This window comes from Heterodontus francisci, chromosome 3, assembly GCF_036365525.1.
Source record: "Heterodontus francisci isolate sHetFra1 chromosome 3, sHetFra1.hap1, whole genome shotgun sequence".
NCBI classification, from domain to species: Eukaryota; Metazoa; Chordata; class Chondrichthyes; order Heterodontiformes; family Heterodontidae; genus Heterodontus; species Heterodontus francisci.
This window is the reverse complement of record NC_090373.1, coordinates 70,238,252-70,258,340: the sequence shown is the minus strand read 5'-3', so window position 1 is coordinate 70,258,340 and position 20,089 is coordinate 70,238,252. Positions and strand designations below refer to the sequence as shown.

General features: G+C 43.2%; 1 protein-coding gene across 1 annotated transcript in view; it reads left to right on the top strand.

Moving 5' to 3' along the window:
- mfsd2b (MFSD2 lysolipid transporter B, sphingolipid) overlaps positions 1-20,089 on the top strand; it is a 137,243-nt gene that overhangs the window by 65,550 nt on the left and 51,604 nt on the right. The window contains exons 10-12 of the mRNA XM_068028543.1: positions 602-680; positions 7,541-7,678; positions 14,339-14,356. Coding sequence (XP_067884644.1) covers positions 602-680; positions 7,541-7,678; positions 14,339-14,356 — 235 coding nt within the window. The remainder of the gene's footprint in view (positions 1-601; positions 681-7,540; positions 7,679-14,338; positions 14,357-20,089) is intronic.

Sequence of the window (20,089 nt, the reverse complement as noted above, 5' to 3'; positions counted from 1 at the left end):
CCTTTTTATCCAGAAAATATTCTCCGTTACTTGCAAAAGTCTTCTTATAATTTTCATACCAAATTGACACTTACTTAAATTTTCAATTTTCTTGGTGATTTCTCCTCCATGGGAGCAGCAGGGTGGCGAGGAGCGTGGGTGGAATTTTAACTTTCAGCACCAAGTGAAAAATGAGTGATATCAGATCTTCTGCCTGTTTTAATGCCTTTTAAAGAAAGTTGGGTGCCCTTATTCTAGAGTATTCATTAAAAAACAAGTATATCCTGTTTGCTTCCGAAGGTGCTTTGAATTGACAAAATGCCCAATTACACAAATAAAAATGTACAACTGGTCAGTATGATTAAAAACAAAACTGGTCTGGATGATTGTATATGTGAAAGTCTGTCTGCTTCCGTGGAAGTGTTTAAATAATAATAATATTCTGTGGAAGCATTTGAAACCAAATAAACATTTGGAGATCAGAACGACCTATTGATTAATGTATGATCTGGAACACCTTTGTCTATTTTAGTGGCTATTCTGTGGTGAATCGCTCTGGAGTAAACTTTTACTGGGATATTCCAGGAGAGCTCTCCCTGATCAGTTGTATCTCTTTTTCCAGTGTTTCCATGTGCCATACTCAGCTCTCACTATGTTTCTGAGCAGTGACCAGAAGGAGAGAGACACTGCAACTGCCTACCGTAAGTTTAATTTCCTCTGACAGAATTTCCAGTAAAATCAATGACATATGTTCAATGAATATTTATTTGGCACTCAGCCCCATCTGAGGCCATCTGCTGGTAATGGTAAGTAGAGATGTTCAGACTATCAGGAGCTGCAAAACAGACCAGACTGCAATATGGTTCATACTTGTTTGCTATATTTGTACAAAGCATCAGCACTTCGTTTATGACTCTATGAGTGATGCCTCAGGTATAACTTCAGACTAAAAGTTTATTTTTCAAAAACAGAAAATGAATCCTGCCACAAAGAATTAGCAATTTTTTTCCCCAAAATAAACTTTATTCATAAAATTCTGTAAAAAATACATAGTACCCAGTCAACAATACAAAGAGTGCAAAGGGGATCAGTTTCCTTCAATACCGGAGTGAGTTGCCTCGCAACCCTTCCATTTCAATTTACATGCCATGTACATTTTGCAGCAAACCCATATTTGCTGGATAAAGCCCGAGGGGTTTTCCATGGATCCAGCCCCTCAGTTCACCTTGGTTGGGGGGAGCCTTACACAGTGGTCGTTCCCCATTGAGCCTTTGCCGCAACTTCCCCCAGCTTTAGTGCGTCCCTCAGCACGTAGTCATGGACCTTGGAATGTGCCAGTCTACGACATTCGGTCACGGACAACTCTTTGCGCTGGAAGACCAGCAGGTTTCGGGCAGACCAAAGAGCATCTTTCACCGAATTGATAGTCCTCCAGCAGCAGTTGATGTTTATCTTGGTGTGCGTCCCTGGGAACAGCCTGTACAGCACAGACTCCTGTGTTACTGAGCTGCTTAGGATGAACCTCGACAAAAACCACTGCATCTCTTTCCCCACCAATGTTATGTTTGGCAGATACTGTAAGCTAGAGGTTGTGCATTGTATTTACCAGAAGATAAGCCTATTGCATTCAATCGGGACCTTATTATATTACAGTCATACTATGTTGATGATTGGAGCATTTTGTCCTTGTGATTGATTCTGATTTAGTGTACTGTTTTAAAGAAGATAATTGCACAAGAAAAATGAACAGATGAAGAGAAAATTTGTTATAATCACTGTTAAAATGAAGGCACATAGCCTCATTAAAATAGTGAAATGACCAACCTGCCTCCTGCACCTGTTGGTCACCTGCCCCTCATCCCGCCTCTGTTAAAACCGGAAGTGGGTGGATTCAGGGGAGGGGGTTGCGTTCTTGTTTAGCTTTTTAACCTCCCACCTGATTCAAACACAACCCCTTTTTGGGGCTAAAATTCCCTCCGGCCACCCACGGCCCCTCACCACGTTAACTCTGTTTCTTTCTCCATAAATGCTCCCTCCCTCTGCTAATGTTTTCAGAATTTTCTGTTTTTATTTCAGACTTCCAGCAGTATTTTGCTTTTATATTAGTATTACTTCAGTGTTCCTGTTACAGGTCTGACAGATTGCCCCCACATTAATATGCTGGATGCTAAGCAGGATTAAAATTGATACCTAAATTATCCACCACAATTATTGTTATCACTGTAATATTTTAATGGGATGATTAACATTTGAAATTTGATTCAGATTTGAACCCAAAATAAAGATTCTGATCCAATTTCATTGTAATACAATCATAATGTTGATAGATACTATTCCTTTAGGACAGTGACTTCAGATAAATGCACTAAAATTGTAGAAAAACAATCCAAATGGTTTTTAAAATTAATTCTGAACTATAGGTTAGACTTGACAGTTGTATCATGCACCAAAATCAATAATAAGATGACATTTTTTTTATCCAAAGAAATTTCATTTATGAAGGAAGGTTATGGAAACTGGGCTGGTTTTCCTTGCAAAAGAGAAGACTTTGAGATGACTTCCTCAGTGAACAAGGTTGATGCAGGAAAACTGTTTATTATAGCGAAGGGTTCAAATATCAGGGGACACAAGTTAAAATAGAAAGTCTGGAGTCGGATGGAAAGTCAACAGGGCTTTATTCACTCAAAGGCGAATAGAGTTGTATAATAAATCAAAGAGGAAGGACATTGACACAGTCATTATAAATGGGTTCATGAGACATTTTTGAAGAGACAAATGATTAAAGGATGCAGTGAGAAGCTGGTATGTGATCTTTGCAAAAGGAACAGGCTTATTGCAGCTAATGGGAACTCAGCATGTGGATAAGCATGGTTGTGAATTTTTTGTCCCATCAGTCCCTGGCACAATTTGTTGGACCACTATAATTGCAACAGTTTCCTTTTGCACTGGCACTGAAGGCACTGGATACTGCTGTCACAATCCTGTGTTTTTTTTTCTCTCCTCGGGAAATATTGTGGTGCGCCTTTAAGGCTGTAAAAAATCAGTACATCTTTAAGGCAGCAAGCTCTGGAGACTGTAAGCCAAAGTACATTCTGGTTGCCAGGCAACAACCATACAGAGAGGGAAAACAGAGCTTCAATGCATCAATTTTGACTTTGAAACTGGCTAACAGAGACACTCAGTTGACAGACTGTTCCAGTACGTGAAGGAAATAGGAGAGCTCTCAAAGTCCATTTAAACCCTGGGTAGTTTCTCTCTCAAAATCCTAAAAACATTCAAGCCAAATTAATTCCTTAAAGAAATGAGAAAAAAAGCTTTTTGTCTCTCATCACAAATTATTGATGTCTGCTGTGACCATTGCTGGGAAAAAAGAAGAGTTTAATACTACAACTGCCGAACTGAACTGTTGAACCCCTATCTCTGGATGGACCCTTTTCTCATCATTGGAAGGCTGCAAGTGAACTTGGACTGTGTTGGATTAGAAGACCATTCGTCGGAAGCATAATCTGCAAAGATTTTATTTTTTTTTTCTATTTTTTTGGGCAGATAATTAAAAACCAAACTATTGTTAGTTTGAGTATATGTATGTGAATGCGTGAGTTAGGTTTTTGAATAAGAAGTTATCAGGTATAAGATATTGGTTTACCTTAGTAGGGTTTAAAGATTTTATTTTTTTTTAGTAAATAGTTAATTTGTTCATATCTAAAGATACCTGGTTTGGTTCGCTTCATTCGGGGGTTACTAAATTGTTCAATTAGGCTGCTGCTTTCTTTGATTTGGAAAGCTTACAGATATGTGATGTGACCTGTGGAGTGGTGGGACTGAATTAACAGTGCGTTGCTCCCACCGCATTGAGAATCATATATTTTGATTGGGGGCTTTGTCCTGAGCAGTCAAAACATATATTTTAATTGGGGGCTCATCCAGGATTGAATCATATTTTAATTAGGCAGCTCACGTCTGGGATCAGAATCAGACTAATTTGGAGGGCTAGCGTTTGGCATCATATTAATTGTTCTCGCATCTGGGGTCATATCAGTTGGAAACTTGATTGTTGGGATCTAAATCTAACACCAATTACAAAGAAATAAAAGGAACCAGGTCTCCTGTATAATAAGATACAGTTTATACCGTAGTAATGGCATTAGTGATTGCAGCAGAGTTTTTGGGAAAGCAGAGTATTTCCCTCGGTGACTTGATAACTTTAACTAAGAAAAAATTAAAAGAATTGGTGGCAAAATTGGGGTTAGAATTGAAATAAGGTGCCAAAAAAGCAAAGATAATCGACATAATAGCCCAACATCTGGAATTAGAAGAAGAAGAAGGGGAATACGAGGAACAAGAAAGTAGTAGGTCAGAGAGTGATGTAGTGGTATTGGCTACGATTCAATTAGAAACAAAAAAACCTGAGGCTGAAAATGAAATGAAAAAAACTTGAATTGGAAAAAGAGGAAAGGGAGAAAGAGAGAGCATTTTGGAGAGAAAGTGAAAGAGAAGAGAGTGAATTTAGGCTAAAAGATATGGAACGAAGACAAAGGGGTAGTCTTAAGTCCAGGGAAAATTCGAGTCAGGAAGATTTGATTGAGGGCTTTGTCCTGAGCAGTCGTAACACTGCGAAGACTACAGGCCCTGGCAATATCCCAGCTATAGTACTGAAGACTTGTGCTCCAGAACTAGCTGCACCCTTACCCAAGCTGTTCAAGTACAGCTTCAGCATTGGCATCTGCCCGGCAATGTGGAAAATTGCCCAGTTATGTCCTGTCCACAAAAAGCAGGACAAATCCAATCCGGCCAATTGCTGCTCCATCAGCCTATTCTCAATCATCAGCAACGTGATGGAAGGTGTCATCGACAATGCTGTCAAGTGGCACTTACTCACAAACAGGGCTCAGTTTGGGTTCTGCCAAGGCCATTTGGCTCCAGACCTCACTGCAGCCTTGGTCCAAACATGGACAAAACAGCTGAATTCCAGAGGTGAGATGATAGTGATTGCCCTTGACATCAAGGCAGCGTTTGCCTGTGTGTGGCAGCAAGGATCCTTAACAAAATTAAAGTCAATGTGAATTAGGAGGAAAACTCTTCACTGGTTGGAGTCATACCTAGCACAAAGGAAGATGGTCATGGTCGTTGGAGGCCAATCATCTCAGCCCCAGGAAATCGCTGCAGGAGTTCCTTAGGGCAGTGTCCTAGGCCCAACCATCTTCAGCTGCTTCATCAATGACCTTCTCTCCATCATAAGGTCAGAAGTGGGGATGTTTGCTGATGATTGCATAGTGTTCAATACCTTTTTCAACTCCTCAGATACTGAAACATAGAAACATAGAAAATAGGAGCAGGAGTAGGCCATTCAGCTCTTCAGGCCTGCTCCGCCATTCAAAAAAGATCATGGCTGATCGTCTAATTCAGTACCCTTTTCCTGCTTTCTCCCTATATCCCTTGATTGCTTTGGCATTAAGAAATATATCTATCTCCTTCTTGAATATATTTAATGATCTGGCCTCCACTGCCTTCTGTGGTAGAGAATTCCACACGTTTATCACCCTCTGAGTGAAGAAATCTCTCCACATCTCGATTCGAAATGGCATACCCCATATCCTGAGACTGTGACCCTGGTTCTGGACTCCCCAGCCATCGGGAACATCCTCCCTGAATCCAGCCTGTCCAGTCCTGTTCGAATTTTATAGGTTTCTATGAGATCCTCTCCCATTCTTCTAAACTCTCGTGAATATAGGTCCAGTCGACCCAATGTCTCCTCATACATCAATCGTGCCATCCCAAGAATCAGCCTAGTAAATCTTCTTTGCACTCCCTCCATGGCAAGAACATCCTTCCTCAGATAAGGAGACCAAAACTGCACACAATACTCCAGATGAGAAACAGTCTGTGCCCACATGCAGCAAGACCTGGACAATATTCAGGCTTCAGCTGATAAGTGGCAAATAATGTTCATGCCACACAAGTGCCAGGCAATGACATCCCCAACAAGAGAGAATCTAACCATCTCCCCTTGACATTCAACGACATTACAATTGCTGAATTCCCCACCATCAACATCCTGGGGGTCACCATTGACCAGAAACTTAACTGGACCAGCCATATAAAAACTGTGGCTATGGTGGCAGATTCAATCATGGCTTTCAAAGGGGAGATGTATAATTATCAGAAGAGAAAAACTTTGCAGGGCTACAGGGAAAAGACAGAGAGTAGAACTAGCTCAATGTCTCTTACAGAGAGCTGGCGTGACAAGCCAAATGGCTTCTTTCTGTGCTGTAACCATTCTATGATTCTAAGAGCAAGTCAGAGGCTGGAAATTCTGCAATGAGTAACTCACATCCTGATTCGCCAAACCCCGTCCACTACCTACAAGGCACAAGTCAGGAGTTTGATGCAATACTCTCCACTTTCCCGCAGTGTGTACTATCTACAAGATGCTCTGCAACAACTTGCCAAGGCTCCTTCAACAGCACCATGCCATACCCATGAACTCTACCACCTAGAAGAACAAGGGCAACAGATGCATGGGAACACAACCACCTGCACATTCCCCTCCAAGTCACACTCCATCCTGACTTGGAACTATATCGCCATTCCTTCACTGTCGCTGGGTCAACACCATGGAATTCCCTCCCTAACAGCACTGTAGGTGTACCTACATTACATGGACTTCAGGGGATCAAGAAGGCGGCTCCCCATCACCATCTCAAGGGCAATTAGGGATGGACAATAAATGCTGGCCTTGCCAGCAATGCTCACATCCCACAAATAAATAAAAGAACACTCTTAAATTTTAGTTTTAGGCTTTCCTGTGAGCAGATTTCTCGGAGTGTGATTTTTTCGATCATACTAAATAGATTTGGAACAGCATCATTACTTTTTTTAATATTTCCATTTAAAACCAAAGCATAAATACAATGATTTAGATTATCTTTGCATATTACAGATTTTGATTTTAAATATTGACCAAAATCAAGAGCAGGGAAAAGAATGAAGCTTTACTCTGTATCTAGCCTTGCTACCATGACCCTATGAGTGCTTTACACTGAAAAGTGTTCCATTTCCCAACACCAACATTCCTCACCTTTTGTAAAACATAAAATGTACAAACAGAAGTAATAAATAAACTATATGTTACTGCAGTAAAAGCAAAATACTGCAGATGCTGGAAATCTGAAATGAAAGCAAGAAATGCTGGAACCACTCAGCAGGTCTGGCAGCATCTGTGGAAAGAGAAGCAGAGTTAACGTTTCGGGTCAGTGACCCTTCTTCGGAACCCTTCACAGAAGGGTCACTGACCCGAAACGTTAACTCTGCTTCTCTTTCCACAGATGCTGCCAGACCTGCTGAGTGGTTCCAGCATTTCTTGTTTTTATATGTTACTGCATTTCTTTGTCGGGGAAAATAAAATGTGAACTCTGTAGTTGCTTCTATTGGAGAAAAGGTTGCTTAATAATCGACTTATTCTATCACACTGTTAGCTTCTCTATGTGTAAGCAGGTAGTATTATGTTTAATTGGATATGATGATGAAATGGAATCTGGCATTTTTGATCTTTCCTCAACAGGTATGACAATGGAAGTATTTGGCACAATGATTGGAGCTGCTGTTCAGGGGCAGATTGTAGCACAGGGCCATGCCTCCAATCATTGCTTTCGACAGAACACGTCTGCAGATTCCAGTGTTAACTCCACAGATGTAAGCAGTTCACTTAATGGCAACACCAGCACTTGGCAGCCGCAAGACTTACTCTCTCATACAGTAAGTACTTTAGGCTAGAGATTCCAGATCATTTGTGGTGCAGAATTGGCACTGGACAGGTAGAAGGGGAATTTGGTGGATTTCTGCCCGTTCCTGACCTCTTTAGAAATTCTTATTGAGAGGGATGGAGAGAGTGAGAACTGAATGCCAGACTTTCCTGGCAAATCCACCCAGTGTACAGCCAAAAGTAAGTATCATTCCCAGAAGCAGGTGTATACAAACATATGAACATATGAATTAGGAGCAGGAGTAGGCAACTCGGCCCCTCAAGCCTGCTCTGCCATTTGATAAGGTCATGGCTGATTTGAATGTGTCCTCAACTCCACTTTCCTGTCTGCCCCCCCAATAGCACTTGACTTTCTTGTCTATCAAGAATCTATCTAACTCAGCCTTGAATATATTCAATGACCCAGTCTCTACTGCTCTCTGAGGAATCAAATTCCACAGACTAACGACCCTCTGAGAGAAAAAAATTAAGAGGGAGACGTATGATTTTGAAACAGTGTCCCCTAGTTCTAGTCTCACCCATAAAGAACAAAGAGCAAAGAACAAAGAAAATTACAGCACAGGAACAGGCCCTTCGGCCGTCCAAGCCTACGCCGATCCAAATCCTCTATCTAAACCTGTCGCCTATTTTCTAAGGGTCTGTATCTCTTTACTTCCTGCCCATTCATGTATCTGTCTAGATACATCATAAAAGATGCTATCGTGCCCGTGTCTACCACCTCCGCTGGCAATGCGTTCCATGCACCCACCACCCTCTGCGTAAAGAACTTTCCACGCATATCCCCCCTAAACTTTTCCCCTTTCACTTTGAACTCGTGTCCCCTTGTAATTGAATCCCCCACGCTGGGAAAAAGCTTCTTGCTATCCACCCTGTCTATACCTCTCATGATTTTGTACACCTCAATTAGGTCCCCCCTCAACCTCCGTCTTTCCAATGAAAATAATCCTAATCTACTCAACCTCTCTTCATAGCTAGCGCCCTCCATACCAGGCAACATCCTGGTGAACCTCCTCTGCACCCTTTCCAAAGCATCCACATCCTTTTGGTAATGTGGCGACCAGAACTGCACGCAGTATTCCAAATGTGGCCGAACCAAAGTCCTATACAACTGTAACATGACCTGCCAACTCTTGTACTCAATACCCCGTCCGATGAAGGAAAGCATGCCGTATGCCTTCTTGACCACTCTATTGACCTGCGTTGCCACCTTCAGGGAACAATGGACCTGAACACCCAAATCTCTCTGTACATCAATTTTCCCCAGGACTTTTCCATTTACTGTATAGTTCACTCTTGAATTGGATCTTCCAAAATGCATCACCTCGCATTTTCCCTGATTGAACTCCATCTGCCATTTCTCTGCCCAACTCTCCAGTCTATCTATATTCTGCTGTATTCTCTGACAGTCCCCTTCACTATCTGCTACTCCACCAATCTTAGTGTCGTCTGCAAACTTGCTAATCAGACCACCTATACTTTCCTCCAAATCATTTATGTATATCACAAACAACAGTGGTCCCAGCACGGATCCCTGTGGAACACCACTGGTCACACGTCTCCATTTTGAGAAACTCCCTTCCACTGCTACTCTCTGTCTCCTGTTGCCCAGCCAGTTCTTTATCCATCTAGCTAGTACACCTTGGACCCCATGTGCCTTCACTTTCTCCATCAGCCTACCATGGGGAACCTTATCAAACGCCTTACTGAAGTCCATATATACGACATCTACAGCCCTTCCCTCATCAATCAACTTTGTCACTTCCTCAAAGAATTCTATTAAGTTGGTAAGACATTACCTTCCCTGCACAAAACCATGTTGCCTATCACTGATAAGCCCATTTTCTTCCAGATGGGAATAGATCCTATCCCTCAGTATCTTCTCCAGCAGCTTCCCTACCACTGACATCAGGCTCACCGGTCTATAATTACCTGGATTATCCCTGCTACCCTTTTTAAACAAGGGGACAACATTAGCAATTCTCCAGTCCTCCGGGACCTCACCCGTGTTTAAGGATGTTGCAAAGATATCTGTTAAGGCCCCAACTATTTCCTCTCTCGCTTCCCACAGTAGCGGCACAGTGGCGCAGTGGTTAGCACCGCAGCCTCACAGCTCCAGCGACCCAGGTTCATTTCCGGGCACTGTCTGTGTGGAGTTTGCAAGTTCTCCCTGTGTCTGCGTGGGTTTCCTCCGGGTGCTCCGGTTTCTTCCCACATGCCAAAGACTTGCAGGTTGATAGGTTAATTGGCCATTATAAATTACCCCTAGGATAGGTAGGTGGTAGGAAAATATAGGGACTGGTGGGGATGTGGTAGGAATATGGAATTAGTATAGGATTAGTATAATTGGGTGGTTGATGGTCGGCACAGACTCGGTGGGCCGAAGGGCCTGTTTCAGTGCTGTATCTCTAAAAAAAAAGTAACCTGGGATAGATCCCATCCGGACCTGGGGACTTGTCCACCTTAATGCCTTTTAGAATACCCAACACTTCCTCCCTCCTTATGCCGACTTGACCTAGAGTAATCAAACATCTGTCCCTAACCTCAACATCCGTCATGTCCCTCTCCTCGGTGAATACCGATGCAAAGTACTCATTTAGAATCTCACCCATTTTCTCTGACTCCACGCATAACTTTCCTCCTTTGTCCTTGAGTGGGCCAATCCTTTCTCTAGTTACCCTCTTGCTCCTTATATATGAATAAAAGGCTTTGGGATTTTCCTTAACCCTGTTTGCTAAAGATATTTCATGACCCCTTTTAGCCCTCTTAATTCCTCGTTTCAGATTGCGCCTACAATCCCGATATTCTTTCAAAGCTTCGTCTTTCTTCAGCCGCCTAGACCTTATGTATGCTTCCTTTTTCCTCTTGGCTAGTCTCACAATTTCACCTGTCATCCATGGTTCCCTAATCTTGCCATTTCTATCCCTCATTTTCACAGGAACATGTCTCTCCTGCACGCTAATCAACCTCTCTTTAAAAGCCTCCCACATATCAAATGTGGATTTACCTTCAAACAGCTGCTCCCATTCTACATTCCCCAGCTCCTGCCGAATTTTGGTATAGTTGGCCTTCCCCCAATTTAGCACTCTTCCTTGAGGACCACTCTCGTCTTTGTCCATGAGTATTCTAAAACTTACGGAATTGTGATCACTATTCCCAAAGTAGTCCCCTACTGAAACGTCAACCACATGGCCCGGCTCATTCCCCAACACCAGGTCCAGTATGGCCCCTTCCCGAGTTGGACTATTTACATACTGCTCTAGAAAACCCTCCTGGATGCTCCTTACAAATTCTGCTCCATCTAGACCTCTAACACTAAGTGAATCCCAGTCAATGTTGGGAAAATTAAAATCTCCTATCACCACCACCCTGTTGCTCCTACAGCTTTCCATAATCTGTTTACATATTTGTACCTCTATCTCACGCTCGCTGTTGGGAGGCCTGTGGTACAGCCCCAACATTGTTACTGCACCCTTCCTATTTCTGAGTTCTGCCCATATTGCCTCACAGCTCGAGTCCTCCATAGTGCCTTCCTTCAGCACAGCTGTGATATCCTCTTTGACCAGTAATGCAACTCCTCCACCCCTTTTACCTCCCTCTCTATCCCGCCTGAAGCATCGGTATCCTGGGATATTTAGTTGCCAATCATGCCCTTCCCTTAACCAAGTCTCAGTAATAGCAATAACATAACACTCCCAGGTACTAATCCAAGCCCTAAGTTCATCTGCCTTACCTATTACACTTCTTGCATTAAAACAAATACACCTCAGACCACCAGTCCCTTTGCTTTCATCATCTGCTCCCTGCCTACTCTTTCCCTTAGTCACGCTGATTTCATTATCTAGTTCCTTACAGGCTTTAGTTACTACATCCTTACTCTCCACTGACCTCATTTGGTTCCCATCCCCCTGCCACATTAGTTTAAACCCTCCCCAACAGCGTTAGCAAAAGCACCCCCAAGGACATTGGTTCCAGTCCGGCCCAGGTGTAGACCATCCAATTTGTAATAGTCCCACCTCCCCCAGAACCGGTCCCAATGTCCCAAAAATTTGAACCCCTCCCTCCTGCACCATCTCTCAAGCCACGCATTCATCCTGACTATTCTTTCATTTCTACTCTGACTATCACGTGGTACTGGTAGCAATCCTTAGATTACAACTCTGAGGTCCTACTTTTTAACTTGGCTCCTAACTCCCTAAATTCTGCTTGTAGGACCTCATCCCGTTTTTTTACCTATATCATTGGTGCCTATGTGCACAACGACAACTGGCTGTTCACCCTCCCCCTTCAGAATGTTCTGCAGCCGATCTGAGACATCCCTGACCCGTGCACCTGGGAGGCAACATACCATTCGGGAGTCTCGTTTTCAACCACAGAACCGCCTATCTACTCCCCTTACAATCGAATCCCCTATGACTATAGCCCTTCCACTCTTTTTCCCGCCCTTCTGAACAGCAGAGCCAGTCACAGTGCCATGAACCTGGCTACTGCTGCCTTCCCCTGGTGAGCCATCTCCCTCAACAATATCCAAAACAGTATACCTGTTGTGGAGGGAGATGACCGCAGGGGACACCTGCGCTGCCTTCCTGCTCTTTCTCTGCCTTTTGGTCACCCATTCCCTTTCTCCCTCAGCAATCCTAATCTGCGGTGTGACCAATTCACTAAACGTGCTATCCACGACCTCCTCAGCATCGCGGATGCTCCAAAGTGAGTCCATCCGCAGCTCCAGAGCCGTCATGCGGTCTAACAAGAGCTGCAGCTGGACACACTTCCTGCACGTGAAGGAGTCAGGGACATCAACCATGTCCTTGAGCTCCCACATTGAGCAAGAGGAGCATGTCACGGGTCTGAGATCTCCTGCCATTTTTAATCTTAAACTTAAACTTAGTTAAATGAAAAAGGAACGAAAAGTTTTTAACCAATCACACGATAAAACAAAAAAGAGAAATAGAAAAAGCCTTACCTTATCTACACACCAGCGAGTCCTTTTTTTTTGGTTAGAGGAGGAGGGCGGGTGGGAGACACTACAGGTGTAGTGTCTCGGGTTCAGAAACGGCCCAAATATATAGGGTTTTACTTACCCAGCAGCCCCCTGGTCTCCGCCAAAAACAAAAGGAAATTAAGTTTACTTTAAACTGACCTTCCCAGCTGCTCACTCGCTCGCACTCTCTGCTCCCGAAAAAGCTGCTGCAATGAAAGTGGAAGCATCTCTCAGAATCCATCCTGTTAAGTCCCCTTAGGGTCTTATATATTTCAGTAAGATCACCTCTCATTCTTCTAAACTCCAGTGGGTTTAGACCCAACCTGTTCAACCTTTCCTCATAAAATAACCCCTTTATCCCAGGAATCAGTTCAGTGAATCTTCTCTGAACTGCTTTTAATGCAATTATATGCAATGGGTGTAACTGGAGCCCACAATGGTGCATCCCAATGGCAATTGTTATTGTCATTGTTAGGAAAGTAGCATGTTATTAGAGGCACAGTCAGGAACAAGAAGCTTTCCCTTCAGACACGTTGGCTTGACTGACCTGAAATTCTCATATAGAGCCGCAACATGGTGCTGTAGAATTCTGTTGCTGTATGGGGCGTGTGTCCTACTAGTGCCTTAAATGGTGTCAGCTTCTGCTCTTATTATGCAAATGAGCCTACCTCCAAAATTTGTGAGCTTTTTGTGTCTTTCAGCCTTACATCTTCCCATTTGAATCTCTCAGTGAATCATTGTTTTGCAACTCTTTCTGCTATCTTATCTTACTCTCTCTGTGTGGTGTAGATCTATTTTGCATTTACTGTATTTGGAACTCAGAGGGCAACCCACATTCAGGCCTCTTGTTAACTTGGAATAATGCCTATTATTTTCCCATCTCTTCGGGAAAGTACCCAGCCTATGTACTGCATGTCCTCACAGTGATGTGGATGAGATAGAGAACTCACAATGGCCCATCCATCTCCTATATAAGTTTCATTTCTCTGGTGTTTTGTAATGCACTGAAAATATATTCTGCACCATCAAAGTTATTGTACTTTCCTATTTGATTCTAACATGAAATTGCTGTGAAGTTGAAGGTGTTTGCTTATAATTCAGTTTATCCATCTCAGTGGCAATATACTCCAATAGTCTAAGATGATCTCATTGCTTTTGTTCTTCAGTTAACTCCAATAATCACGCACTGATTACCTCAGATCACTTTTAAAATGTGTTCATAATCTTGCTTTTAAAGTTAAGAAGCTTGTTTTTATACTTCACTAGCATAGACCAGTTCTATGATTTTCTCAAAAAGAATGAAGCTGTCATATATCTAAGATTTCGCTTTGGCCTTGGATGTGCTGGATTTTACAGGTTACTGCACTTGAAACATAGAAAAATAGGAGCAGGAGTAGGAGTAGGCCATTCGGCCCTTCAAGCCAGCTCTGCCATTCATTATGATCATGGCTGATCATCTGACTCAGAAACTTGTTCCCACTTTATTCCCATACCCTTTGATCCCTTTAGACCCAACGCCTTCTTGAAAACATACAATGTTTTGGCCTCAACTGCTTTCTGTGGTAGCGAATTCCACAGGCTCACCACTCTCTGGGTGAAGAAATTTCTCCTCATCTCAGTCCTGAAAGGTTTACTCCGTATCCTTAGACTATGACCCCTGGTTCTGAACTCCACCACCATCGGGAACATCCTTCCTGCATCTACCCTGTCAAGTACTGTTAGAATTTTACAGGTTTCTATGAGATCCCCCCTCACTGTTCTGAACTCCAGCAAATATAATCCAAACCGACTTAATCTCACCTCATACGTCAGTCCCGCCATCCCAGGAATCAGTCTGATAAACCTTCGCTGCACTCCCTCTATAGCAAGAACATCCTTCCTCAGATAAGGAGACCAAAACTGCACACAATATTCCAGGTGTGGCCTCACCAAGTCCCTGTATAATTGCAGTAAAACATCTCTGCTCCTTTACTTGAATCCTCTCATTATGAAGGCCAACATACCATTTGCCTTTTTCACCACCTGTTGCACCTGCATGCTTACCTTCAGCGACTGGTGTACAAGAACACCCAGGTCTCTCTGCATATTCCCCTCTCTCAATTTATAGCTGTTCAGATAATAATCTGCCTTCCTGTTTTTGCTACCAAAGTGGATAACCTCACATTTATCCACATTATACTGCATCTGCCATGCATTAGCCCACTCACTCAACTTGTCTAAATCACCCTGAAGCCTCTCTGCATCCTCCTCACAACTCACCCTCCCACCCAGTTTTGTGTCATCTGCAAATTTGGAGATATTCCATTTAGTTCCCTCATCTAAATCATTAATATATATTGTGGATAGCTGGGTTCCTAGCACCGATCCTGCGGAACCCCACTAGTCACTGCGTGCCATTCGGAAAAAGACCCATTTATCCCTACTCTTTGTTTCCTGTCTGCCAGCCAATTTTCTGTTCATCGCAATACACTACCCTCAATCCCATGCGTTTTAATTTTACACGCTAATCTCTTATGTGGGACTTTGTCGAAAGCCTTCTGAAAGTCCAAATCAACCACATCCACTGGCTCCCCCTCATCAACTCTACTAGTTACATCCTCGAAGAATTATAATAGATTTGTCAAGCATGATTTCCCTTTCGTAAATCCATGCTGACTCTGCCCAATTCTACCACTGTTCTCTAAGTGCTCTGCTATAAAATCTTTGATAATGGACTCTCGAATTTTTCCCACTACCGACGTCAGGCTGACTGATCTGTAATTCCCTGCTTTCTCTCTACCTCCCTTTTTAAATAGTGGGACTCTTCCAGAGTCTATAGAATCTTGGAAGATGACCACCAATGCATCCACTATTTCTAGGGCCACTTCCTTAAATATTCTGGGATGCATACCATCAGGCCCTGGGGATTTATTCGCCTTCAATCCCATCAATTTCCCCAAAACCATTTCTCTACTAATACTGATTTCCTTCAGTTCCTCTCTCTCACTAAGCCATGTGTTCCCCAACATTTCTGGTAGGATATTTGTGTCCTCCTTTGTGAAGACAGAACCAAAGTATGCATTTAGTTGGTCAGCCAGTTCTTTGATCCCCATAATAAATTTCCCTGTTTCTGATTGTAAGGGACCTACATTTGTCTTTGCCAATCTTTTTCTCTTCACATACCTATAGAAACATTTACAGTCTGTTTTTATGTTCCCCGCAAACCTGCTCTCATACTCTATTTTCCCCTTCTTAATCTCAGTCCCTTGGTCCTCCTTTGCTGAATTCTAAACTGCTCCCAATCCTCAGGTTTGTTGTTTTTTCTGGCAAATGTATATGCCTCTTCCTTGGATTTAATGCTATCTCTAATTTCCCTTGTAAGCCATGGTTTGGCTATCTTTCCCATTTTACTTTTGCGCCAGACAGGAATAAACAATTATTGCAGTTCATCCATGCGCTCTTTAAATGTTTGCCATTGCCTATCCACCGTCATCCCTTTAAGTAACGTTTCCCAATCTGTCATAGCCAACTCGCGCCTCGTATCTTCGTAGTTTCCTTTACTAAGATTCAGGACCCTAGTCTCAGAATCAACTACGTCACTCTCCATCTTGATGAAGAATTCTGTCATATTATGGTCGCTCATCCCCAAGCGGTCTCACACCACTTGATTGTCAATTATTCCTCTCTCATTACACAATACCCAATCTCGGATGGCTTGTTCTCTAGTTGGTTCCTCAACGTATTGGTCCAGAAAACCATCCGTATACACTCCAAGAATTTCTCCTCTACGGTATTGTGACTAATTTGATTTGCCCAATCTATATGCAGATTAAAGGCACCTATAATTACAGATGTCCCTTTATCGCATGTGGCTCTAATTTCCTGTTTAATGCCATTCCCAACATCACCACTACAGTTTGGGGGTCTATATACAACCCCCACTAACGTTTTTTGCCCTTTAGTGTTTCTCAGCTGTACCCATACAGATTACACATCGTCAGAGCTAATATCTTTATATATAATATCTTTCCTCACTATTGCGTTAATTTCCTCTTTGCTCCTCCTGGAGCAATGCACCAGGGCTCCTTAGACAGCACCTTCCAAACCCATGACCTCTACCACCTTGGAGGACAAGAGCAGCAGATGCATGGGAACGTCACCACCTGCAAGTTCCCGTCCAAGTCACACACCATCCTGACTTGGAACTATATCGCCGTTCCTTCACTGTCGCTGGGTCAAAATCCTGGAACTCCCTAACAGCACTGTGGGTGTACTTACCTCACATGGACTGCAGCGGTTCATGAAGGCAGCTCACCACCACCTTCTCAAGGGCAATTAGGGATGGGCAATAAATGCTGGCATTGCCAGTGATGCCCACATCCCATGAATGAATAAAAAAAAGCAACTTCACTGCCTTTTGCTTTTTGTCTGTCCTTCCTAAATACTGAATACTCCTGATATTCATTTCCCATTTCTAGTCACCCTGCAGCCATGCCTCCATAATCCTGACTATATCATACCCGTTTACATCTATTTGCGCGATTAATTCATCCACTTTATTGCAAATGCTCAGCGCGTTAAGGCACAAAGCCTTAAGGGTTGTCTTTTTAACATTACTTGTCCCCTTCCCACTATTTTTCACTATGGCCCTGTTTAATTCTAGCCCTTGATTTCTCTGCCTATCACTTTTCTTATTCCCCTTACTGTCTTTTGTTCTTGTCTTTGATAGCCCCTCCTCTGACTTCTTGCAAAGGTTCCCATCCCCCTGCCATTTTAGTTTAAACCCTCCCCAACCACTCTAGCAAATACTCCCCCTCGGACATCAGTCCCGGTCCTGCCCAGGTATAACCCGTCCAGTTTGTACTGGTCCCACCTCCCCCAGAACTGGTCCTAATGTCCCAGGAATCTAAAACCCTCCCCCTCACACCATCTCTTCAGCCACATATTCATCCAATATATCTTGCTATTTCTACTCTGACTCGCACGTGGCACTGGTAGTAATCCTGAGATCATTACCTTTGAGGTCCTACTTTTCAACTTACTTCCTAGCTCCCTATATTCTCTTTTAGGACCTCATCCTTTTTTTTTTTACCTATGTTGTTTGTACCAATGTGTACCACGACTACTGGCTGTTCACCCTCCCCCTTCAGAATGTCCTGTAACTGCTCTGAGACATCCTTGACCCTAGCACCAGGGAGGTAACATACCATCCTGAAGTCTCTTTTACGGCCACAGAAACGCCTATCTATTCCCCTTACAATTGAATCCCCTATAACTATTGCATTCCCACACTTTTTACTCCTGCCCTGTGCAGCCAAGCCAACTGTGGTGCAGTGAATTGGGCTATTGCTGCTTTCCCCTGAGAGGCCATTCCCCCCAACAGTATCCAAAGCAATATATCTGTTTTGCAGGGGAATAGCCACAGAAGATTCCTGAACTGCCTGCCTAGTCCTCTTGCTCTGCCTGGTGGTCACCCATTCCCTTCCTGCCTGTGGAGTCTGAGCCTGCGGTGTGACCACCTCTCTATACATGCTATCCACGATACTCTGTGCCTCGTGTCCCCAGCTGCCGCTCCAGCTCCAAAACCCGGGCTTCCAGGAGCTGCAGCTGGAGACACTTCCTGCACACGTGCTGGTCCCGGACACTGGAAATGTTGCCGGCTTCCGACGTGGAGCACGAGGAGCACACTACGGCTTTGAGCTCTCCTGCCATGACTTCAATTAACCTTTTGGAAGATCTTAATGTCAAATAATATCAGTTACTCCAGGACCCTTCTTCCCTGGTCGTCGTTACAACAGAACTCCTAAAAAAACACTACTTACTATGTTAGCTCTCCACACAGCACTCCAATCAGTCCCATTCCCCTGCTCAATCCCCAGAGCTGTGCAAGTTTATTTCCTTCAAGTGCCCATCCAATTTCCTTTTGAAGTCATTGATTGTCTCCGCTTCCACCACTGTAAACCTTTCTTACCTTCGATACTTACGTAGCTATTTGTTGGCTTATTTTTTTGTCTTTTTTTTTCAAAACTCCAGCGTGCTGGAAGCAAGTGGCTTTATGGAAATCTGTAGCAAAAATGACAAAGTTGTAAATTATTGTTTAAAAGGAACAAGTTTTGACCATTCCACTTAATTTAAGAAAAAGCAAATCATTACACATGTCACTTCCATTAAATTAAATACAAATTCCCATATACCAGAAATTTCACTACAGACAGTGCTTTGCAAAAAAAAATACTTCTTTTGATGCCTTTTGTGTACATCAAGGTGTTGGGTAGTAGTGCAGCGAAATGGAGCACTTTCTCATTTCAGACATTCAGGGAGCAAATTTAACCCCCAAAAATGAGACGGAGGTTAAAAATAATTTAAGATGATCTTTAAAACCTCTTTGAACAAACTTTTGGCCATCTGCCCTTATGCCGTATGTGGTTTGGTGTCACATTTTGCTTTATTATGTGCCTGTGAAGCATCTTGGGGCATTTTATTATATTAAAGGTGCTATTTTGGCAGAAGGGATAGGGTGAGGCAATATAGACTAAATGGAAGCAAAATACTGCGGATGCTGGAAATCTGAAACAAAAACAAGAAATGCTGGATTCACTCAGCAGGTCTGGCAGCATCTGTGGAAAGAGAAGCAGTTCTAAAGAGTGTGCAGGAAAAGAGGGACCTTTGAAGGTGACAGGACATATTGAGAGAGTGGTTAGTAAAGTAACGGGGATCTTAGGCTTCATAAATAGAGACCCCAACTGGAGTATTGCGTCCAGTTCTGGTCACCACACTTTAGGAAAGCTGTGAGGGTCCTTGAGAGGGTGCAGAGAAGATTTGTCAGAATATTTCCAGGAATGGGGGATTTTAGTTTCAAGGTCAGGTTGGAAAATCTGGCATTGTTCTCCCTAGAGCAAATGAGATTGAGGGGAGATTTGATAAGAGGCATACAAGATTATGACAGGCTTAGATAAGTTAGACAAGGATAAACTGTTCCCATTAACTGATGGTACAAGGACTAGGGGACACAGATTGAAAGTTTTGGGCAAGAGATGCAGGGAGAATGTGAGGAAGAAATCTTTTTACGCAGCAGGTGATCTTGTCCTGGAACTGGCTGCCCTTGAATGTGGTGGAAGCAGAGACAATCAATGATTTCAAAAGGAAATTGGATGGGCACTTGAAGGAAATAAACTTGCACGGTTCTGGGGATTGAGCAGGGAATGGGACTGACTGGAGTGCTATGTGGAGAGCTGGCATGGACTTGATGGGCCAAATGGCCTCCTTCTATGCTGTTTATGACTCTATATAAATACAAGTTGATGTTGAGAGAGATGGAAATCTCCTCCATCCATGACAACATGGGGGGTGAAGATAAGGTCAACTAAGATGGGGCAACATCAGAACCCGTC